Here is a 23,559-nt window from a genome sequence, read left to right on the forward strand (position 1 = left end):
ACGTAAATCAAGAAAAACTACCCACTGAAGAGAGAGAAAAAACTTGAATAATAAGTTGAAAACTAAAACTAAAGAATTAAAATAACACTAATTAAAAACTAATAAGAGAAGAAAGGGAAACTAGCAAAAAGGCACTGAAGGAAAAACCAAATAAAATGATAAGAAGAATACAAATTAGGCTATATAAATGTATAAACAGAAAGGAAAGATGAAGTAAAGAAGCAAAAGGAAGGATAGGGAGAAGGAAGGACAGAATGGAGAAAGACAAAAACAAAAAGAGAGGGACAAGGATTGAAAAAATTAAAATTAAAAAATTAAAATTAAAATTAAAAATTAAAAATTAAAATTAAAAATGACAATAAATTAATTAATTAAAGGGAAGGAGAGACACAAAGAGTAGGAAAAAGACCAAAAAAGAGAAACCAAATATAAATATATATGTACCTTAAAAAATAAAAGTCAAAGCCTGCAAAGGAAGCGATGGGGAAAAGGGGAAAAAAGAAGAAGAAAAATTAAAAATTAAAAAATTAAAAAATTAAAAAAGGAATCAAAATAAGGATTAAAGAGGAAGAATAATAAAGAAGGATAAATAAATAACTAAAAAATAAAAGGATAGAAATGGAAGAAACCCGAAAAAAATAAAGGAGGAACAAAAGGAGAAAGAAAGACAAGAAAGACCAACGAAGCAAGAAAGAGAAAAATGAGAACCGACACAAAAAAGATTTACAAAATATAAAATAAAAGAACACAATGAACAAGAAGGCTAAAAACTAATAAAGACAAAACCTAGCCTATAAATCAACAGAACCACCTGAGGGAAAGGAGGGGGTGGGGAAGAACAAGGCCAAGGAAGGAAAGGGGGAGGGAAGAGAGAGAAGGAGATTGGAGGCCGGAGGGAAAGGAGAGGACGAGGGGGTAGGGGGGTGGCAAGAAAGACGCAAGCGCTACAGAGACGAGAGAAGGAAGAGAAAAGAGAGAGAAGGGGGAGTCAACGGGGGGAACGATGGGTTCTGTTGATGGAAGATAACAGAGGGTGCCACGCTAGGCTAAGGGCCCAACCATCATCACGATTGAGGTTGGAAGGGTGGTTGAAAATTTCAATCACTTCCTTCATCTTCCTCTTAAAATAGCTATCCTCTTTAGCGAGGATCTGAGTGTTCTCCAAACAAATGTGATGTTTGGTGGAGGAAGAATGCTCGGCTAGGGCCGATTTGTACACTCTATCGTGCTTGATGTCAGCACTATGCTCCCTAATTCTTGTGGAGAACGATCTACCCGTTTCTCCAATGTACGGAGTCCCACAAGAACAAGAAACTTTATAGACACCCAAATCAGCGAGAGCGTTTCGAGAGTCTTTGAGAGGGGGCACGTGATTCTTGATAGTTGAAATGGGTTTGAAGGCACAACGAACTCCTTTTTTGAGAAGGATTTTTGAAATTTTATGCGAGATGCCCTCAATGAAAGGAAGGATGACGAAGGGGGTAATGTTGTGCTGGGAAGGGGGGGTTCTTGGGGTGGAGTGAAACAACTTGGCTAGCTTGAAAGCTTTGGAAATATTTTGGTTGGTGTATCCATTGAGCCTGAAGACTTTGCGAAGGTAGGAAAGCTCATCGTCAATGTTGTCCTTGTCACAAATGCGAAGGGCCCTGAGAGCCAGGGTTTTGAGCACTCCAACTTTTTGGCGAGGGTGGTGATGGGAAGAAGAATGGAGATACAAATCAATGTGGGTGGCTTTACGAAACACTTGACGACTTAGCGAGCCGTCCGATTTCCTTGAGAGTAAAATATCGAGAAATGGCAGACACCCATTCCTCTCCAGCTCCATGGTGAAGGAAATACAGGGTGACACCATGTTAAGATGTGCGTGAAATTCTTCTAATTTTTGGAGACCATGAGGCCAACAAATGTTGGTGTCGTCAACATAGCGTTTCCACCACTTAGGCTTGAAGGGGAAGGAGTGTAAAGCCAAATCTTCGAAGTACTCCATGTAAAGATTGGCAATGATAGGAGAAAGCGGGGAACCCATAGCTACACCATCGACTTGTTCATAAATAATATCTTGGAAGGTGAAAAAGGTGGATCTTAAACATAACTCCACTAATGTGGCCACCTCTTCATTGACCTTGCGTTTGACAACTTCGATGGAGTCTGAAATGGGGACCTTGGTGAAAAGGGAGACCACATCAAAACTGACCAAAATGTCGTCATTTTCTAGTTTGGCATCTTTGATGAAGTCAACAAAATGGTTGGAGTCTTTGATAAAAGAGTCACACTTACCCACTAAAGGGGAGATCTGCTTTGCAAGGAACGAAGCAAGAGGGTAAGTGGGCGAGCCAATCTTATCAACAATGGGCCTGAGAGGGACGTTGGCTTTGTGGATCTTAGGGACTCCGTATATGCGGGGAGTGACTTCTTTGGAAGGAATGAGAAGTCTCTTGGTGGAATCATCAAAAGAAGAACCATTGACCGCAGCTTTGACTTTTTTGAGGATTTGGGAACACGGGTTGCGGGCTAAGATTTTGTAGCTCGTCGAATCAGAGAGGAGAGTCCGCATCTTGGAGATGTAGTCTCCCTTGTTCAAAATGACCATGGCATTGCCTTTATTAGCTCTAGCAATAATCAGGTCATTGTTGCGCAAAAGGTTCTTGAAAGCAAAAAATTCAGGATTAGGGATGTTGCGCTTCGGAGGCTTGGCTCGTCTAAGAGCCACAGTGCAATCTTGTCTAACCTCCTCGCGAACTTCAGATAGGAGAGCACGAATGGAGTTTTCAATTTCGGCTAGGAAGTCCACACAAGGAATGAAGCGAGGAGAGGGTGAAAAATTAAGGCCACGCTTGAGGAAATTGAAGCACAGGGGATCAATAATGGCATGCGAGAGGTTAACCACCAGCTTTGAATCCCAGTCATTAATGATGGAATGTGAGGACGAGGGAGCCGGTTGGAGAATGTTGGGGCAAGGCTGGGGTGGCTTACGATGAGAGGATAGGGTGGGCAAACAAGAGGTTGAGAGGCTTGGAAGAGAGGACCACGATGGACTCCTCACGTTGTTGGGAGTAATACAGGATGGGGGAGGGGCTCGAGAAAGGTTGAACTGGCTGGGAGCAAGATCACAGTCATAAATGCGATGTGAAGCCAAAGGAGAAATGAGAGAGAAAGGAGTGGACGTACCTGGCAATCCTGACAAAGAGCCATTGGTGACAAGACTGATCTATGGAGCGGTTGCAGGAGAGCCGTTGGAGTCGACTGGAAGCGTGTGAGAGCCCGCCTCAGCAACGGAGGGAATCCTGGCGAGCGAGTGGAGGACAGTGGAACACGAGCTAGAACCCACGAGAAGGGCTGTTGAAGAAGCGAAAGGAGGGAGCGGGGAGGGAGAACTCGCTGGAGGAGAAGAAGACCCAGGCCCAGGTCGCGAAAGGAGGGAGCTCTGTTGCATGGAAGAATGAGAGCTAGTTACGTGCGATGCGGGCAGAGGTGAGGAGTCGAGCTTGTGGCTGAGCAGCGGGGAGGTAATGATGGAGTTGCCTGCGTTACGAGGGGAGGCAGCTGCATGTGAGGAAGGGAAGGATGAGCGGTCAACCAACGTGAGGGGGGCAGTGATAGGAGATCTGGGAAGAGATGACGAGCCCAGATTGCGTCGCTGCAGAGAGGCAGGAAGAAGGTTCCTGCCTGCGCTGTGACGGGAGGAAGCTATAGGTGAGGAGTGAGAAGAAAAGCGGACCCACGCGTCAGGGGAAGAGGGAGGAGATCTGCGCTTGTGGAGAAGACCGAAGAACTTTCTTTTTTGCCTGTTGATGGAATCCAGCTGACATCCTTGGGCGCGAGCGAAAGATGTTGTGTCAAAATTGATCCATAAGTCTGAGCAGAGTGTAGATGCGAGCTCCAAATGAAGAGGAAAAAGTCGCGAGTTGAGAGCATTGATCTTCCTCCTAGAGGAAGAAATGATAGATCTGAGGAGGGCCAAGCCTGCACGAATGAAAATGCGATCAGTGTGGCAGTTACGCAGGTGATGCACAACAAACATGAACGAGGGAATCAGCCGGGAGTCTCTGCATCTTTTTTGAAAGGCTAGGTCTGCAACAAGCTTGTAAAGCTTTATTCTTAAACTCTCAAACTGCTTGCATTTCATGAATATTTCCCTCCCATGAAGGGTTTCAATTAATTGTAACAGATTTCCACAATCCATAAAATTCTGTATTCGCTTCTGGGTGTGATTGTGTATGTTTTTTTAACATCAACGTTTTGAATCATACTCTATGATCCATCATCAGGATGATAAAGAGAGCTAAGAAACAAAATGATATGTTGCAGACCAAGCAAAGCAATAAGAGGAGAGGGAGAGGTGGGTGGGAGTAACACATAAATCAAGAAAAACTACCCACTGAAGAGAGAGAAAAAACTTGAATAATAAGTTGAAAACTAAAACTAAAGAATTAAAATAACACTAATTAAAAACTAATAAGAGAAGAAAGGGAAACTAGCAAAAAGGCACTGAAGGAAAAACCAAATAAAACGATAAGAAGAATACAAATTAGGCTATATAAATGTATAAACAGAAAGGAAAGACCAAGTAAAGAAGCAAAAGGAAGGATAGGGAGAAGGAAGGACAGAATGGAGAAAGACAAAAACAAAAAGAGAGGGACAAGGATTGAAAAAATTAAAATTAGAGTCCCTAAGATCCACAAAGCCAACGTCCCTCTCAGGCCCATTGTTGATACGATTGGCTCACCCACTTACCCTCTCGCTTCATTCCTTGCAAAGCAGATCTCCCCTTTAGTGGGTAAGTGTGACTCTTTTATCAAAGACTCCAACCATTTTGTTGACTTCATCAAAGATGCCAAACTAGAAAATGACAACATTTTGGTCAGTTTTGATGTGGTCTCCCTTTTCACCAAGGTCCCCATTTCGGACTCCATCGAAGTTGTCAAACGCAAGGTCAATGAAGAGGTGGCCACATTAGTGGAGTTATGTTTAAGATCCACCTTTTTCACCTTCCAAGATATTATTTATGAACAAGTCGATGGTGTAGCTATGGGCTCCCCGCTTTCTCCTATCATTGCCAATCTTTACATGGAGTACTTCAAAGATTTGGCTTTACACTCCTTCCCCTTCAAGCCTAAGTGGTGGAAACGCTATGTTGACAACACCAACATTTGTTGGCCTCATGGTCTCCAAAAATTAGAAGAATTTCATGCACATCTTAACATGGTGTCACCCTGTATTTCCTTCACCATGGAGCTGGAGAGGAATGGGCGTCTGCCATTTCTCGATGTTTTACTCTCAAGGAAATCGGATGGCTCGCTAAGTCGTCAAGTGTTTCGTGAAGCCACCCACACTGATTTGTATCTCCATTCTTCTTCCCATCACCACCCTCACCAAAAAGTTGGAGTGCTCAAAACCCTGGCTCTCAGGGCCCTTCGCATTTGTGACAAGGACAACATTGACGATGAGCTTTCCTACCTTCGCAAAGTCTTCAGGCTCAATGGATACACCAACCAAAATATTTCCAAAGCTTTCAAGCTAGCCAAGTTGTTTCACTCCACCCCAAGAACCCCCCCTTCCCAGCACAACATTACCCCCTTCGTCATCCTTCCTTTCATTGAGGGCATCTCGCATAAAATTTCAAAAATCCTTCTCAAAAAAGGAGTTCGTTGTGCCTTCAAACCCCTTTCAACTAGCAGGAATCACGTGCCCCCTCTCAAAGACTCTCGAAACGCTCTCGCTGATTCGGGTGTCTATAAAGTTTCTTGTTCTTGTGGGACTCTGTACATTGGAGAAACGGGTAGATCGTTCTCCACAAGAATTAGGGAGCATAGTGCTGACATCAAGCACAATAGAGTGTACAAATCGGCCCTAGCCGAGCATTCTTCCTCCACCAAACATCACATTTGTTTGGAGAACACTCAGATCCTCGCTAAAGAGGATAGCTATTTTAAGAGGAAGATGAAGGAAGCGATTGAAATTTTCAACCACCCTTCCAACCTCAATCGTGATGATGGTTGGGCCCTTAGCCTAGCGTGGCACCCTCTGTTATCTTCCATCAACAGACCCCATCGTTCCCCCCGTTGACTCCCCCTTCTCTCTCTTTTCTCTTCCTTCTCTCATCTCTGTAGCGCTTGCGTCTTTCTTGCCACCCCCCTACCCCCTCGTCCTCTCCTTTCCCTCCGGCCTCCAATCTCCTTCTCTCTCTTCCCTCCCCCTTTCCTTCCTTGGCCTTGTTCTTCCCCACCCCCTCCTTTCCCTCAAGTGGTTCTGTTGATTTATAGGCTAGGTTTTGTCTTTATTAGTTTTTAGCCTTCTTGTTCGTTGTGTTCTTTTATTTTATATTTTGTAAATCTTTTTTGTGTCGGTTCTCATTTTTCTCTTTCTTGCTTCGTTGGTCTTTCTTGTCTTTCTTTCTCCTTTTGTTCCTCCTTTATTTTTTTCGGGTTTCTTCCATTTCTATCCTTTTATTTTTTAGTTATTTATTTATCCTTCTTTATTATTCTTCCTCTTTAATCCTTATTTTGATTCCTTTTTTAATTTTTTAATTTTTTAATTTTTAATTTTTCTTCTTCTTTTTTCCCCTTTTCCCCATCGCTTCCTTTGCAGGCTTTGACTTTTATTTTTTAAGGTACATATATATTTATATTTGGTTTCTCTTTTTTGGTCTTTTTCCTACTCTTTGTGTCTCTCCTTCCCTTTAATTAATTAATTTATTGTCATTTTTAATTTTTATTTTTAATTTTTAATTTTAATTTTAATTTTTTCAATCCTTGTCCCTCTCTTTTTGTTTTTGTCTTTCTCCATTCTGTCCTTCCTTCTCCCTATCCTTCCTTTTGCTTCTTTACTTCATCTTTCCTTTCTGTTTATACATTTATATAGCCTAATTTGTATTCTTCTTATCGTTTTATTTGGTTTTTCCTTCAGTGCCTTTTTGCTAGTTTCCCTTTCTTCTCTTATTAGTTTTTAATTAGTGTTATTTTAATTCTTTAGTTTTAGTTTTCAACTTATTATTCAAGTTTTTTCTCTCTCTTCAATGGGTAGTTTTTCTTGATTTACGTGTCACTCCCACCCACCTCTCCCTCTCCTCTTATTGCTTTGCTTGGTCTGCAACATATCATTTTGTTTCTTAGCTCTCTTTATCATCCTGATGATGGATCATAGAGTATGATCCAAAACGTTGATGTTAAAAAAACATACACAATCACACCCAGAAGCGAATACAGTATATTGTACTATGTTTCTATCTTTGACTCCCCCTTTGTTTGGTCTCCCCCAAAAATGTATTAATTCTTTCCTTGAAGTCATTGTCTCTCTCAAAAATGCTACATATATATATAATATCTCTCTCCCATTTCCTTATTTCTTCTTCTTATTTCTCCCCTTTACTTATTTCTCTACGTTTTTGACACTTATGCCAAAGGGTTATACATGTATAGTGTGTTTGTCCAAGAAAGTTTTATGGACTTCAATTATTATCTTTAGAGCTACATCCCAATTATCGCATGCTACCTCTAATGATTTGATTTGGATAGTTAACTCAGCAGCAAGGTGAACTAAGCCTTCGTGTGTAGAAAGATGGGGATCTTTCTTCATCACTACTTCTACAAAGGCTAGTTCCTTATGTAATATCTTCATGTGTGAGGTCAACATGGACTAGATGTTGATCAGTGTATCCCACATGTTTGCATCTTGAGCATGCAAGGCTACCAAATGACCTTGGGATTTCATCAAATTCCTGTAATGCTTTTGACTCTGAGCTGGAGAATTGGGTAGAGTAGTACATGTTTTCTTCATATCTCCCTCCAGATTATTAATATGTCATTGCACTTCTTGTGTGAATAGAGTTGTATCACAAAACTTGGTGTAAAGAGAGAAAATATTCTCTAATACTTTCTTTACACTGTCAATATTGGTTGTTAATTCAACCTAACTAAGTGTGATGGCACTTGATATCTTTTCATTGACTTTGCTTTGAAATTTCCTTTTAGACCATTCAAGTAGTTTTACATTTGAATCCAAGTATGTATCATTAATATTTTCTACTATGTTTGCCAACTACTCCATGATAGGCTTGTCTACTTCAGGTAAAGGTAGGCTAAATGCATCAAGAAAGATGTCCTTGATATCTTGCAATGCTTGCTTCTTCCTATGCTCCCTCTTGAGTAGTTCTTGGTGATTTTTCTATGCAAGAGAATCCTAAAGTATGCTCATTTGTTCAATAGTTATTGTTTCAAGATCAAACTTTGGCAACATAATCACTTCATCCAAGTTAACATCATCAAATGATTTAATTTCATCTACCTTGGATGTGCTAGGACTAGGCCTTGATGACTACAATCATATAGCTTCTACACTTGGCCTATGAAGAGCTTGACTTGGAGGAGTAGCAATTTCTAGAAAAGGAACTAGTGCTTGTATTTCTAATTGTTCCTCAAGCTTGGTAGTTAATATTGAATCTTCAGTCCTATCTTGTTCTTTCTTTTCAATATCAGTTGCACTTTGAGTTTGTATTGTAGGTATAGGAGTATCTTCCTGACCTATTTGAACTTGTGTCCCATCTTTCTCATCTTTTCCATCTTCCTCATCCTTTTGATCTACTAAGACTATTGGTACTAGATAATTTTGCACCATTGTTCTAGCATTAGATATTGTTGTCTCCTTCCTTTGATACACTACAATAGACATTGTAGGTTGTACCACTACAAATTGAGGAGGGGCTATATATATTTCCTGTGTTTGTGTTAACTCCTTTGTAGATGTCATGTTTTCCTTCTCAATCTCATCCACACTCACCAATATAGTATGATAACATAGTTGTGCCTTAGTGGTGGAATCTACCAATATCTTCTTCATATCTTCCTCTATTAAGGGATTTATGTTCTAAATGACAGTATCAAAAACATCTTTGATCTTTATTGTATTTGTGTCTACATCTAACTTATGTTGTGGACTGGGACTTAGCACTAGTATATCTGGTATACTTTGTTCTGTTTGTTGCTCAACTTCAGTTGTTGCATGTGTATCTATATTCTTTTTAGTGCCTTCCACATGTGCATCTTTTTTAGTGTCATCTTTAGTAACCTTAGTTACTATTAACCAAAAAATGCCCTCCCCCAAAAAAATTGAATTTAAATGCTTAAGCCCACTCAATGGTCACATCCCATCTTTAATATTAAATAATGCCAAAGGAAATATGAAAAAATAGAATAAAACCTTGTTATTTTTCCTTATTTTCTTAAGTTATTTCCCTGTCCCCACTATTAGTGTAAATCATTATTATTTACACTTTACTTAAGTTTACTTAGGATAAATGCATTATTTTATTATTTATTAGGTTAGACATGGAGTTTGCATACTCATATGAGTTGTCATGTTGACAACAGAGGAGTAAGCAACTCTAATTTAGCACATGGTATCTACAACATTGGAGTTTGCATAATCAACTAAGTTATCATGTTGACAAGATAGTTGTTCACACTCTTAATTAAGCACATGGTGTCTACAACATAATTTTATGTGACATACCTTTGTAGGCTTATCCTCTAATCATCGCACTAACTCTTGTGCTTAATGGAGGATAACCCACTCTTGGTGGACATGTGCTTAGTTGTGAGGCTTATCATATTGCAAAATCCTAAGCATTCTAGATACATCTTAGAGGCTTTTATATACAAGTACCTCTAGTGTACTATATAATCAATTGAATATCAAATTATTATTGTAATCATACTCTATTGGTCTATTCTGTGCTAGTTATTGTACTTCTTGGTCTTGGGTATTTTTTTCCTAAGGCAAATTTTAACATGGTATTCAAGCCATAGAGGCATCATTTCATAGCCATTGGAGATTGTTCTTGCTTCACCTCTCTAAGGACACCTTGGTTCAAATCCAGAGTATTCATAGCTATTGGGAGCATCTAGAGCCAAATCATACCTCACCATTGCATCCAGAGTGTCGATTCGATGAAAATTGACTATAAATTCACCTATATTAGGCCATAGTCAAATTTGAGGCAAATTTGTTTTGTAGACCGGCACCCAAAGGCCCGATTTGCAAATCTGGTATGATCATTTTTAGATCTATTTAATTTAATTTCAAATCTATATTCTCTACATTTTTTTCTCTATAATTTTCAAAACATTTTGTTTGAAAAAAAATTAGGCCAGTAGGCCTGTGGAGAATTTTTTTTGCAAGAACCAGGTGATGAAGTCTCGGCTCCCACAGTTGATTTGGGAATATTTTGTGTAATATTTTAGATAGCTTAACATATCACCGACTAACCACACTTATCTCATTGGTGGCTAACACAAATTTTGGTAGTCTCTTTTCCACATACAATGGATTACAAGTCCACGAGTGGATTTAAGTTGTTTTTGATTGTAGTGGGCCACGGCTTTTAAATTTCCAATATCAAACTACTACGATGCATGTGGGACTAATCCCACACTACACCACCAGCATCTTCTTTTCTAACATCCACCAAATAGGACCTCTAGCCCCCGCTAGCAACATAGGTTGTCATTGCTCCGGTGCTATTTAGAAAAATTCGGTGCCATCTTTTAAAACCTAGCCATTAGTTATCTCCTACTTTTCGTTGGCCATTGTCCATGCAGCACATCCTCCAAGGACCACATGGAATTACCACATTTGTAACCAAGTATGACCCGAAGTATAGTCAACTTCCCAGTCAGCAGATAGCTCTCCAGTCTAGTCAGTGAAAACACGTGGATTGGCCATGTCAACTCTAGCTCAAACCAGCCATGTCATCTCTACCATGCAAATTTTTTTACAACTATACACCATGTAAGATTATGTACAATTGCTGACATCACTTGCCACATCAACCAGGGGCTATTTTTTTGTTGAGATCAACTGACACTGTCATTAAATTTGATGGTTGTTTGACCATCATCTACAAGTCAAATTGAACTATTGCCAAAGTCATTTGGACGTCAAATTTAACCTCACAATTTGCTAATCAGATAATTTTGATTTGATAGTATGACTTTGGGAGGCCATATCTTAGTCATCCGGCTCCAAATCAACTGCAATTATTTTTTTTTGGCTAGAATTTCCTAAACTTTTTAGTGGTGCTATTATTTTCTAGTTTTGGTGCATGGATTTTTCATAAATTGTAGCTTTTAGTGATTGTACCTATCCAATCATGCATTTTGCAACTTCAGTTACTATGTACAAGCTCATCTAGACTCCAAATCAAGTTTCATTTTTTTTTAAAGTGAATTTTTTTTGTCTACTTTCTAGATTTGCAATCAGATTATAGGCTTGTGTGGACAAAAATACCACTTTCAGAATTAGGTCCTTTCTTTGCATTATATTGCTTCAAAATTGTTGTACATTTCTTAGTTCCAAATTTGGACTTCAAAAGGAGGTTGTAAGCAGTAAATCAGAAGTCCACTAAGGCCAAAATTGGCAAGTGGCTATTGTAATCGCACTAAGTATAAAGTGCCAAAATCTTTCATTTAGGGGTGGTTTTTTGATTGAGTGAATAGGGGGGGTGTCTCTTGCTGTTGTGTTCCTCTTTTCCTCATGTTATCATTCATTTCTTACATCATGGGAAATCCTAACATTCCAAAATTAACACCACATAACTATGCCACATGGTCTATTAAAATATGGTGTAAATTGATGCATGATGAAGTTTGTCACTATGTAGATGGTTCCCTTCCTAAACCAATAGGTGATCAAGTATCCAAAAGTGATATCGACACTTGGGTAAAGGTAGATAGGTTAGACCTAAGTGATATTAGGATGGGGGTTGAAGACAAGATCCTCTATCAGACCATAAAGTATGATACATCCAAGGAAGTTTGGGATGCCCTCAAAATCCTATATAGTACAGTGACTGAGGAGGATGTTTACAAAATTGAAGATGAGCTTGTCTCCCTAGATCCTAAGACCTTTGATTCAATAGAGGATTTTATCATTAAGTTGAATTAATTAAGAACAAAGCTTGGTGATTGTGGTAGTCCTATTAAAAATGATAGGTTGATCTATCTCATTCATAATAAGCTACCATCCGAGTACTCCACATTTGTTTCTTCTTTCAACACCACAAAGACTACTTTAGGGGTTGCCTATAAGAAAATCACTTTTGATAATTATGCTCATTTGTTAGAGGATGAAAAAACTAAGTTTCAAACAATGGAGATCCTCAAGTCTTCAAAGTCTAAGGCATTGGTGGCTAATAATGAGGGTTCTCAAAATTCAGCTAGTCAAAGGTCAAACAAAGGAAACGGAAAAAAAAAGTGGAAGAATAAAAAAACAAGAGGATATATAAAATTCAACACCAACATCAAATCAACAAGGAAAGTCTTCCTCAAATACAAACCAAAAGGGAGGCACTAATCAGGAGAAGAAAAATTGTGCCTATTGTAAGAAGATGGGTCATGATGAACATCAGTGTATTCATAAACAGATTGATGAGTTGACAAACAGCATGAAGAAACACAATGTTCCACTACCTAATGCTTATAAGGAGAAAGGATCTTCATCTTCTAATTCTAAGGGCAAAGGGCATGCTTTACTCACAAACATTGTTGTCAAGGAGAATGGATCATTGATTCAGGTGCCACACATCATATGGGTGTGTCAAAGCAAGATTTTTCTTCCATGACACATTTAGAGGTACAACACAACTTTGTAGGTGATGATACTAAGGTGGAAGTTGAGGGTAAAGGTGAAGTTGAGATGAACAATGGAACATTCAAGGATGTTCTATATGTTCCTAATCTTACCTCCAACCTTCTTTCAGTCTACCAAATGACTCACTATGGAGGTGGAAATAAAGTTGAATTTCTTCCAGATTTAGTGGTAGTGAAAGCATCAAGGATGACTCAATGATCGAAATAGGTGAAGCCAATCATGATTCAAGGCTTTACACTTTCACCTCCTTTGTGCCAAAATCAAATGCACAAGCCTTGTTATTACATTCAAATGTAGAAAGAAAACTATGGCATGAGAGATTTGGACATCTCAACTACAAATATCTTTAGCAGCTTAGTAGCAATAAAATGGTCAATGGTCTACCTCAAGTATAGTTTTCAAAAGGTGTTTGTTTAGGTTGCTCACTTGGAAAACATCTAGAAAAAATGTTCAAAAAGGGGAAGTCTTGGAGAGCACAATGTGTTCTTGAATTGGTTCATAGTGATGTAGCAAGACCATTTATGGTGCCATCATTTGGCAAGTCTCGCTATGCACTCACCTTCGTATATGACTAGTCTCACTTTACTTGGGTTTTCTTCATGGCTCATAAGAGTGAAGTGTTTGAAAATTTTATCAACTTCAAGGCTCAAGTGGAAAAGCAGTCAAGGAAAGCCATCAAATTTCTTCGAATAGATAATGGGGGGGGGAGTATTTCAACACAAGACTAATAAAATTTTGCACTCAAGAGGGAATTGACCTTTAGCACTCAATACCCTATACGCCATAGTAGAATGGTGTTGCTAAGAGGAAAAATAGAACTCTCAAAGAGATGACCACTTGCATGCTACAAAACAAGTCTCTTGATCAAGTCTTTTTGGTTGAAGCAATGAATTGAGCTAACTATATTCAGACTAGGAGTCCTCACAAAGCTTTAGATGGTATAACTCCTTTTGAAGCATGGACTGGCAGGAAACCTATGGTTAAGCACTTCATAGTCTTTAGTTGTCCAGAATGGGCAAGAATTCCTCCACAAAAATGCAAGGCATTAGAAGCTCAAAGCAAACCTTGCATATTTTTTGGATATGTAGACTCACATAAAGCCTACAAGGTGATGGATCTAGAGACACGTGATATATTCTATGAGAGGAGTGTACATTTTGAAGAATGTTGTTCAAGCTTTACTTCTTCAACTCCTCCTCCTTCCTCCTTCATTGAAGATAGTGATAGTGAAACCAATGACTTGGAAGATGTGCATCCCCAAACAACATAGAGACATCAACTAGTTGAGATTAAGGATACTCCTACTACATCTTCTTCCAACATACCTAGATGGGCTAAGTAGAAATTGGATGCAATAGGACCATTGGCAGGGAATCATTTAGATAATAGGAGGACAAGATCATAGCACAACTCACTCCCACATGCTTATATTATAGTTGCTTTAGATCCACAATCATTTATAGAAGCATCAGGTATTCCAGAATGGGATAGAGAAATGGAGGAAGAATGTAAATCTCTTATGAGAAATGATACATGGGACTTAGTCTCTCTTCCTAAGGGAAGAAAATTGGTTCAGTGTAAGTGGATCTATTAGACCAAATTTGTAGCAGATGAAAGTGTTGATAAACATAAGGCTTGACTTGTTGAAAAAGGTTTTTCTTAGGTACCTAGCATTGATTCCACTGAGCCTTTGCACCACTGGCAAAGATGAATTGCATTCATTTGACACTAGCTATAGCAGCAGCTCAGAAATGGGTTGTTCATCAGATGGATGTGAAAAGAGCATTCTTGAATGGTGATCTTAATGAGGAGATATATTTGGAGCAATCATAGGGATTCATACAGGATACTACCTTGGTTTACAAATTAAAGAAGTCTATCTATGGACTTAAACAAGCTCCAAGAGCTTGGTATGCCAAGATGGATTATTTCCTTCTCTAAAAATGGTTCACCAAATGTCATTATGATCTAAATGTCTACATTATTCAAAGGGATGATTCACATTTTCTTCTTGTGTTTTATTTTGATGACTTGATCATTATAGGGAGTATAGCATCCATTATTGATAGTGTCAAGGCTACTTTGCAGGACAGGTTCTGAATGACAGACTTGGATCTACTACACTATTTCCTTGGCATTGAGATACATCAGTCTTCATCAGGGATAACATTATCACAACCCAAGTATGTTCTTGATCTACTTGCTTAGTTTTGCATAAATGACTACAAGGTTGCACCTACTCCCTTTCTTTCAAGTGTCAAGTTAGAAACAAAGTGTTCCACTCCACCTGTTGATGCGACTTTGTCTAGACAGTTGGTTGGAAGCCTTATCTACTTGACACATACATGCCCTAATATCTCATTTGTAGTTGGCATGGTTTCTCTCTTCATGCAAGAGCCCCATGAACTTCATTGGAAGGCATCCAAAAGAATCTTGCACTATATCTAGGGTACACATACACATGGGATACACTATGTAGTTGGTACAAGACTTCAGTCGGTGGGATATACAAACTTGGATATATGTCTCATCTTGGTTTCGGCCCCATTTGTTGGCAAAGTAAAAATTAGAACACCATTACTCTTTCATCGACCGAGGCTGATTGTCGAGGAGCTATGACTATGGTGAAAAAAGCTATTTGGTTGCAATAGATTTTGAAGGAGTTTGATTTTGATCTACCCACACCCATAGTCATCCATTGTGACAACCAAAGTGCTATTGATATCTCAAGTCATCTTGTGCAACATTAGTGCACCAAACATATTGAAGTTATATGCACTGCATCAGAGAGCTTATTCATGAGTAGGTCATCGCATTGAAATATTGTCCTACTAAGAAACAAGTAGCTAACATCTTCACCAATCCCTTGTCATGTCCCCTATTCAAATAATTAAAAAAAATAAACTTTGTTAAGGCAGGCAGGCTCCAAAAAGGTGAAATTTTGGAAAAAGGGGCTAATCTTTGGAAACCAATGGACTAATAAATAAAAATTATTATTAAATTATATTTTATTAACCCCTCTTGAACGTGAGTTAGGGTTATGCCCTCTTTAAAAGGGGTTTGGAGGCATTTTTGGGCTCATTCTACATCTTGATTCTTGCTAATTTTCTTGTTGTTCTTCAGAGGCTGCCAAACCTGTGGAGAAGGAGACCCAAGAATGGGAGTTTGCAGGTTTCTAAGAAGGCAAAGGATGGGAGTTTGAAGCCATTCCATGTGCATGCTCATACAGAGTTTGCCTTTGTGCTGAATAGTGCCGATTTGGGTGTTTTCGGGGTTGTTTTTGGTTTGAGTTTGGGTTTTCAGTTGAGTGTTTCATATCAGTTTGGTTTGCTGATGTATTTCAAACTTTGTGATGTTAAAATAGAGCTGAATATATGTATTGGGTTGTGATTAAACTTCTGAGATAGTTTATGAGTGTTTTGTGGTGTTTCCGGGCATTTTTGTGTTAATTTGGGGAGCCCGGTTGAGCATAGTTTTGCCCTACATTTGTGAGCTGTTGTGTAAAGGCTATACAAATCTGGAAATGTCATTTTGTAGGCTGTTATGCTGCTGAAATTTCTATAAAAATGTCCATTTTCAGATTTATTAATAATTTGTGAAGTTGTGAAGTTTTTGGCACTAATTTGGACATACCCGATTTGGGTTTTATTAGGAAATTGGCAGATCTTTGTAATATTGGTTGTTTGATTTTAAAGTTCTGATTTGAGGCTGGAAATATCATTAAAAAATCAGTAAAGGGACATTAAAGTGGTATCAGAGCCGTGATCTTGCCAGCCTGAGGGTTTGTAGAAGTTGCATGTCAAGTTTTGATAACTACCCAGATCTTGCATGTCATATTTTATGATTGCATGCAACTAAGTGAAAGAGAAAAAAGATATTTGCAGCGAGAAAAGAATAAAGAAATTTTGATCAAACCCCCAGTTGAAAGAAAAAGTACAAAATCCAAGGAAGAAAAAAGTATGGCTGATCCAGATGAGATGGCAAAGAAATTCCTCCAAGACATCCAAAATACTCAGAAGCAAACAGTGGATGGTTTGGCAGAAACTAGAGAGGCTTTGAGAATATTGACAGAAAAATTACAAGGAATTGCATCTATTAATGAAAAAGGGAGCACTTCAGAGGAGCCAAGAAATGGGAGATCCACACCATCTAAATCAACCAAATCTATTTTCTTGCCTGCAGATGAGCCACCAGTACCAAATCCAGCCATTAATCCAGTGGAAGAGGTTACAGGTAATTTGATTACATTAAGAGCTACTTACAATGGCTTAGATGATGACTTTCGTAGTTCAGTTCCTTTTAGAGAATATGTGGATATGATGAACGGTTTGATGCCCAAGAAAGAGAACAGGAGGGAGCATGACACAAGTGGAAGAGAGCTCAAAAATAAAATAAGCAAGTTTACAGCACCTACTTTTGATGGAACAAATAAAATTTCAGCTAGAGCATGGCTACAAAAATTACAAACTTTCTTCACACTTAACCCCATGAAAGAGAGTGATGCTATTCAATTTGCAAGTCTACACTTGGAAGATGCAGCCTATGATTGGTGGTATCATGGAATGACTACTCAAGGTCACGATCAGGTAACTACATTTGAAGATTTCAGTGAAAGGGTGATAGATAGATATGACCTCAAGGATGATGAAGAGTACTTTAAAGAATTGTCAAAGTTGAAGCAAACCAAATCAGTTAATGAGTATATAGAAGAATTTCAAAAAGTGGCTGTTATGGTACCTGATATGAGTGAAAAGAGGATCGTTTATCTTTTTCTTGATGGTTTAGAAGATTCTGTTAAGGGTTTGGTTAAGGCTTTCTCACCCTCAACCTTACAGGAAGCTATCAAAAGAAGCTTGCAACTTGAAACTTGCGTGCCTATGAAATCAATCACTAATCAAAAACCCCCAAATCTTTGGCAACACAAGGGAAATTTTCAGAAAAAGACTTTCCCAACACTACCACCAAAAGATGTGACAAATGTGGCAAAAAAGAAGGTAGATGAAGAGACTAGGAGTGAATTACGAAGGAAAAAGCTTTGTTTTACTTGTAGAGAACCATGGGTTCCAGGACACAGATGTTTGGGGAAAGGTCAAGTGCACTATATTGAAGTTGCTTCAGAATCTGATTCAGATGAGCATGAGGAATTTCATGATACTAAGGAGGAGGTAGAAGAAGAGAAAGTAAAAGAAATCAGCAAGGATGGCACTTTAGCAGCATTATCAGGAGTCCCAAGATACCATCCCTTCCGAATTCGAGGGGTACTAGCAGGGCAAAGGTTGACTGTTCTTCTTGATAGTGGGGCAACTCACAATTTTATTGATGAGGGATTTGTCATGAAAAGAGGGCTTAAAGCAGAAGATTTTGAGGTATTCAATGTTACTGTAGCTGATGGATTCACTATGCTTTGCACACGGGTGGTGAAACAACTCAAGATGACCTTAGGAGATTATGAGTTATGTGATGACTTCTATGTGGTTGGTATTGGGGAGACAGATCTTGTATTGGGTGTTCAATGGTTGCACTCTATCGGAGGCTATTACATGAACCATCAAACTATGGAGTTTAAATTTCATTCCAATGGGAAAGAAGTCATATTGAGAGGGTTATCTAATGGAGCACCTAAGGTGGTCTCTGCAAAGAGGATGGAGAGGACTTTTCGAAGAGGACAAGTAATATGGGCAGCAGGAGTCATAATCCAACCAACAAGCTCTCCAAAGAATCAAGGTAATTTCCATTTTGAAATTCAAAATATTCTTGATAAGCATAGTATAGTTTTCAATGATTTGCCTCCAGGATTACCACCAGATAGAGGTTTTGAGCATGTTATAGAGTTAGAACAGGGTGCCAAACCAGTTATAACAACCCCATACCGCCATCCAAGAGGTTATAAGGAAGAAATTGAAAAAACTATTAAAGAACTCCTGGACATGGGATTCATAAGGCCTAGCTCTAGTCCATTTGCATCATCTGTGGTACTTGTCAAGAAAAAGGATGGTACAATGAGAATGTGTATAGACTACAGGGTTCTAAACAAGAAGACCATAAAAAATAGGTATCCCATACCACGCATAGATGAACTCATTGATGAGTTACATGGTGTTGTATACTTCTCAAAAATTGACTTAAGATCAGGCTACCATCAAATCCGAATGAGGAGTGAAGATGTGGAAAAGACTGCTTTCAGATGTCACTATGGGCACTTTGAATTTCTTGTTATGCCATTTGGACTCACTAATGCACCTGCAACATTCCAATCTTGTATGAATAAGGTATTCAGTCAGCATCTTCGAAAATTTGTTTTGGTATTTTTTGATGATATCTTGATATACAGTAAAACATGGGAAGAGCATCTAAAGCACATAGACACTGTTTTGGGAATCTTGGAGCAGCAATCCTTCTATTCTAAGCTATCTAAATGTGAGTTTGGTTTGACAGAGATCCTATATTTGGGACATATTATAAGCTCTAAAGGAGTACAGGTTGATCAACAAAAAATCCAGGCAATTTTGGATTGGCCTCCACCCACTAATCTTACACAGTTGAGAGGTTTCTTCGGGTTGTGTAGCTACTATAGGAGATTTGCCAAGGGATTTTCTCAGCTTGCTGCCCCCTTGACTGATTTGAAAAAGAAATGAGCTTTTGTTTGGACAGAAGAGGCACAAAAAACATTTGATAAGCTTAAGGAGGTAATGAGTTCATGCCCTGTGCTTGCAATTCCAGATTTCTCTTTACCTTTTGTTGTTGAATGTGATGCTTCGGGAGAAGGTATAGGGGCTGTCCTAACTCAAAGGGGACATCCAATAGCATTTGAGAGTCGAAAATTAAATCAATCAGAGAAAGGGTACTCCATCTATGATAAGGAAATGTTGGCAATCATGCATGCACTTCATAAGTTTAGACAATATTTGGTATGTGGGAGATTCATTGTAAAGACAGACCATAATAGCCTTAGGTTCTTCTTGAACCAAAGGGATTTGAATGATCGTCAACAAAAATGGGTAAGCAAATTGCAAGCTTATGATTTTGATATTGAATACATGAAAGGAAAGAATAATGTGGTTGCTGATGCTCTCTCAAGAAAGCCCACTTTGTGTTCCTTATCATCTATCTCTGCTGATTGGAAAGTCTCCATAATTTTAGAGTATGCCAAAGATTCATTTGTCACCAAGATTTTGGATAAGTTAGTGGATGATAACAGGTACAAGGTTTTTGATGAATTGATTTATTACAAGAACAGGATCTTCTTAGTGCCAGGGTCAAAAACTAAGGAGAGGATATTGAGGGCCTTTCATGACACACCTTTGGCTGGTCACCAGGGATACTTCAAGACATACAGGCAAATTCGAGAGTGGTTTTCATGGAAGGGTATGAAGGAGGATGTCCTTAAACACATTAAGCAATGTATGGTATGCCAACAAAGCAAGAGTGAGAAAAATTTTCCTATAGGGTTGTTGCAGCCACTTCCTATTCCCGAACAAAAATGGGAAAGTATTTCCATGGATTTCATCACTGGGTTGCCCAAGGTTCAAGGTAAGGATTGCATATATGTGGTGGTAGATAGACTAACTAAGTATGCACATTTCTTTCCTATCACATCTGATTTCAAAGCATCACAAGTGGCCGAATTGTTCTTCAAGGAAATTTTTAGATCACATGGTTTGCCTAGAAACATTGTTAGTGACCGAGATAGTAGATTCCTCAGCTCTTTTTGGAAGGAGCTCTTTCATTTGGCAAGAACTGAACTCACTCCCAGTACTAGCTATCACCCTCAAACAGATGGACAAATAGAGATAGTTAATAAATGGATAGAAGGATATTTGAGGAACTATGTTTCAAATCAAAAACATGCTTGGGTGAAATGGTTACACCTAGGGGAGTATTGTTACAATACATCTCATCACATGTCTATTGGTATGCCTCCTTTTCGTGCTCTTTATGGTTATGATGCCCTTTCCTTTGTTGATCTAATACTTTTCGATAGCAGAGTACCCGCAGCAAGTGATTTCATCAAGCAAAGCCAAGACATAATAAGGTCCCTCAAGGATAATCTACAACATGCACAAAACCAACAAAAGATATATGCTGACAGGAAAAAGATTGAAAGATCTTTTGAGGTGGGAGATTTGGTATTTTTTAGGTTGCAGCCATATAAGCAAAGCACCTTGAAGAGAAGTGGGGCAGAGAAACTCAAGCCAAGGTTCTATGGGCCTTATAAAATCATCAAGAAGGTAGGAGAGGTAGCTTATGAATTGGAGCTCCCACCAAACAGCAAAATACATAATATTTTTCATGTATCTTGCTTAAAGAAGGTTCTAGGCCAGCAAACCATAGTATCTACAGAATTACCACCTCTTGATGATGAAGGGAAATTAGTTTTGATACCAGAAGAGATTTTGGATACAAGAGAGAAAAGGTTGAGAAATAGGAGCATCATAGAGCATTTGGTCAAATGGAAAAGATTACCACTAGAGGATGCAACTTGGGAAGGAGCACATATTCTTGAGAATTCCAACCTTCATTGCTTGAGGACAAGCAATATTTGGGAGGGGAGGACTTGTCATGTCCCCTATTCAAATAATTTTTAAAAAAAAAACTTTGTTAAGGCAGGCAGGCTCCAAAAAGGTGAAATTTCGGAAAAAGGGACTAATCTTTGGAAACCAATGGACTAATAAATAAAAATTATTATTAAATTATATTTTATTAACCCCTCTTGGACGTGAGTTAGGGTTATGCCCTCTTTAAAAGGGGTTTGGAGGCATTTTTGGGCTCATTCTACATCTTGATTCTTGCTAATTTTCTTGTTGTTCTTCAGAGGCTGCCAAACCTGTGGAGAAGGAGACCCAAGAATGAAAGTTTGTAGGTTTCTAGGAAGGCTAAGGACGGGAGTTTGAATCCATTCCATGTGCATGCTCATACAGAGTTTGCCTTTGTGCTGAATAGTGCCGATTTGGGTGTTTTCGGGGTTGTTTTTGGTTTGAGTTTGGGTTTTCAGTTGAGTGTTTCATATCAGTTTGGTTTGCTGCTGTATTTCAGACTTTGTGATGTTAAAATAGAGCTGAATATATGTATTGGGTCGTGATTAAACTTCTGAGATAGTTTATGAGTGTTTTGTGGTGTTTCCGAGCATTTTTGTGTTAATTTGGGGAGCCCGATTGAGCATAGTTTTGCCCTACATTTGTGAGATGTTGTGTAAAGGCTATAAAAATCTGGAAATGTCATTTTGTAGGCTTTTATGCTGCTGAAATTTCTGTAAAAATGTCCATTTTCAGATTTATTAATAATTTGTGAAGTTGTGAAGTTTTTGGCACTAATTTGGACATACCCGATTTGGGTTTTATTAGGAAATTGGCAGATCTTTGTAATATTGGTTGTTTGATTTTAAAGTTCTGATTTGAGGCTGGAAATATCATAAAAAAATCAGTAAAGGGACATTACATCCCTTCACAGAGGTCAAGTATCTTCATTTGCAAGATCTCTTGGGGGTGAGAGATTTTTCACCAGGGGGGTCACATGATCCTTCTCTTCTTTATTTTACATATCTTTCTTTTTGGGGGAGGGTTTCTCCCATGAGGTTTTCCCTCTTTCTCCATTTGTAGAGAGATTTCATTGCATTTCATCATTTCATTTGTACTTGAGTACCTAACATGGCCTAGTAGCCAGGACCCATTATGCATTTCATCATAGCTTTTGTAAGCTTAAGTGCATTCCCCTAAGTTGCACTTAAGGGGGGTGGTTAGTGTAAACAATTATTATTTACACTTTACTTAAGTTTTCATAGGATAAATGCATTATTTTGTTATTTATTAGGTTAGACACCTAGGAGTTTGCATACTCATATGATTTGTCACGTTGACAACACAGGAGTAAGCAACTCTAATCTAGCACATGGTGTCTACAACATTAGAGTTTGCATAATCAACTAAGTTGTCAAGTTGACAACACAGTTGTTTGCACTCTTAATTAAGAACATGGTGTCTACAACATAATTTTACATGACACATGTTTTTAGGCTTATCCTATCATCATCGCTAACTCCTATGCTTACTGGAGGATAACCCACTCTTGGTGGACATGTGCTTAGTTGTGAGGCTTATCATATTGCTAACTCCTAGACATTCTAGATGCATCTTAGAGGCCTTTATATACAGGCACCTCTAGTGTCCTATATAATCAATTAATTATCATATTGTTATTCTAATCATACTCTGTTGATCTATTTTGTGCTAGTTATAGTGCTTCTTGGTCTTGGGTGATTTTTCCCTAACACAAATTCTTACACTTGCAACTTGCCCCACTGTAAGATCTTAGATGATCTATGACTCTCGCTTTCTCATATTTTGAAGATGCATGTCCTTTATGCAATGTGGGGAAGTGACAAGGTGACATGTGTCCAAGGTGGGGCCGTGTTTCTTTTTTATGGGTCGTCTTATTTCTAGCTGAGGTGGTAGATTGTGTTGGCATACGAAAAGCATTTCATTGGCCAAGTCTTTGACATGGTCAATTTGGCAGGCCCTCATTTCTTCAAATCAAAAAATATGAAAGGTCAGGGTTATGATATCACAACTATATTCTATCCTATAGTCTTATGATCCAGCATAAGATTGTGGAGTTAATTGCCAAGGCCATTGATGTTACGATATGCAACTATTATAATATCATAGAAGCATATAGTCGCAAGAAAGGATGAAGAGGGCTGTGATCTAATGATATGTGGTTGTCATAAGATCGTAGGTATAGCTATAGAGGTCTTCCAAATGCATGAAGATAAAGGATTTTTCATAGCATCATGGTGATCATAAGATCATAAAGAAACTTCAAGGGAGACCCAATGTTATGAAAAGTTGATGATCATAAGATCATAAAGATTATGAAGAGTGTCCTCGACCATAAGATACATTGATGATCGTATGATCA

At 38.6% G+C, this 23,559-nt stretch overlaps 2 protein-coding genes across 2 annotated transcripts in view; one reads left to right on the forward strand and one right to left on the reverse strand.

Annotated features, from left to right (window-relative positions):
* Positions 1–988: 988 nt before the first annotated feature.
* On the reverse strand, positions 989–3,192 carry LOC149564217 (uncharacterized). Its single transcript, XM_089828309.1, has 2 exons — positions 3,169–3,192; positions 989–3,091 (listed from the first exon to the last, which is right to left on the reverse strand). Exons 1-2 carry the CDS (start codon positions 3,190–3,192, stop codon positions 989–991), a joined length of 2,127 nt encoding a protein of 708 aa, XP_089684435.1.
* A 2,037-nt stretch (positions 3,193–5,229) lies between these two features.
* Positions 5,230–23,559, forward strand: part of LOC149564218 (uncharacterized) — a 59,372-nt gene continuing 41,042 nt past the window's right edge. Inside the window, exon 1 of the mRNA XM_089828310.1 lies at positions 5,230–5,779. Coding sequence (XP_089684436.1) covers positions 5,230–5,779 — 550 coding nt within the window. The remainder of the gene's footprint in view (positions 5,780–23,559) is intronic.

The sequence above is a fragment of the Cupressus sempervirens genome, chromosome 4 (assembly GCF_028749045.1).
Source record: "Cupressus sempervirens isolate cs-2001-9-10 chromosome 4, ASM2874904v1, whole genome shotgun sequence".
NCBI classification, from domain to species: domain Eukaryota; kingdom Viridiplantae; phylum Streptophyta; class Pinopsida; order Cupressales; family Cupressaceae; genus Cupressus; species Cupressus sempervirens.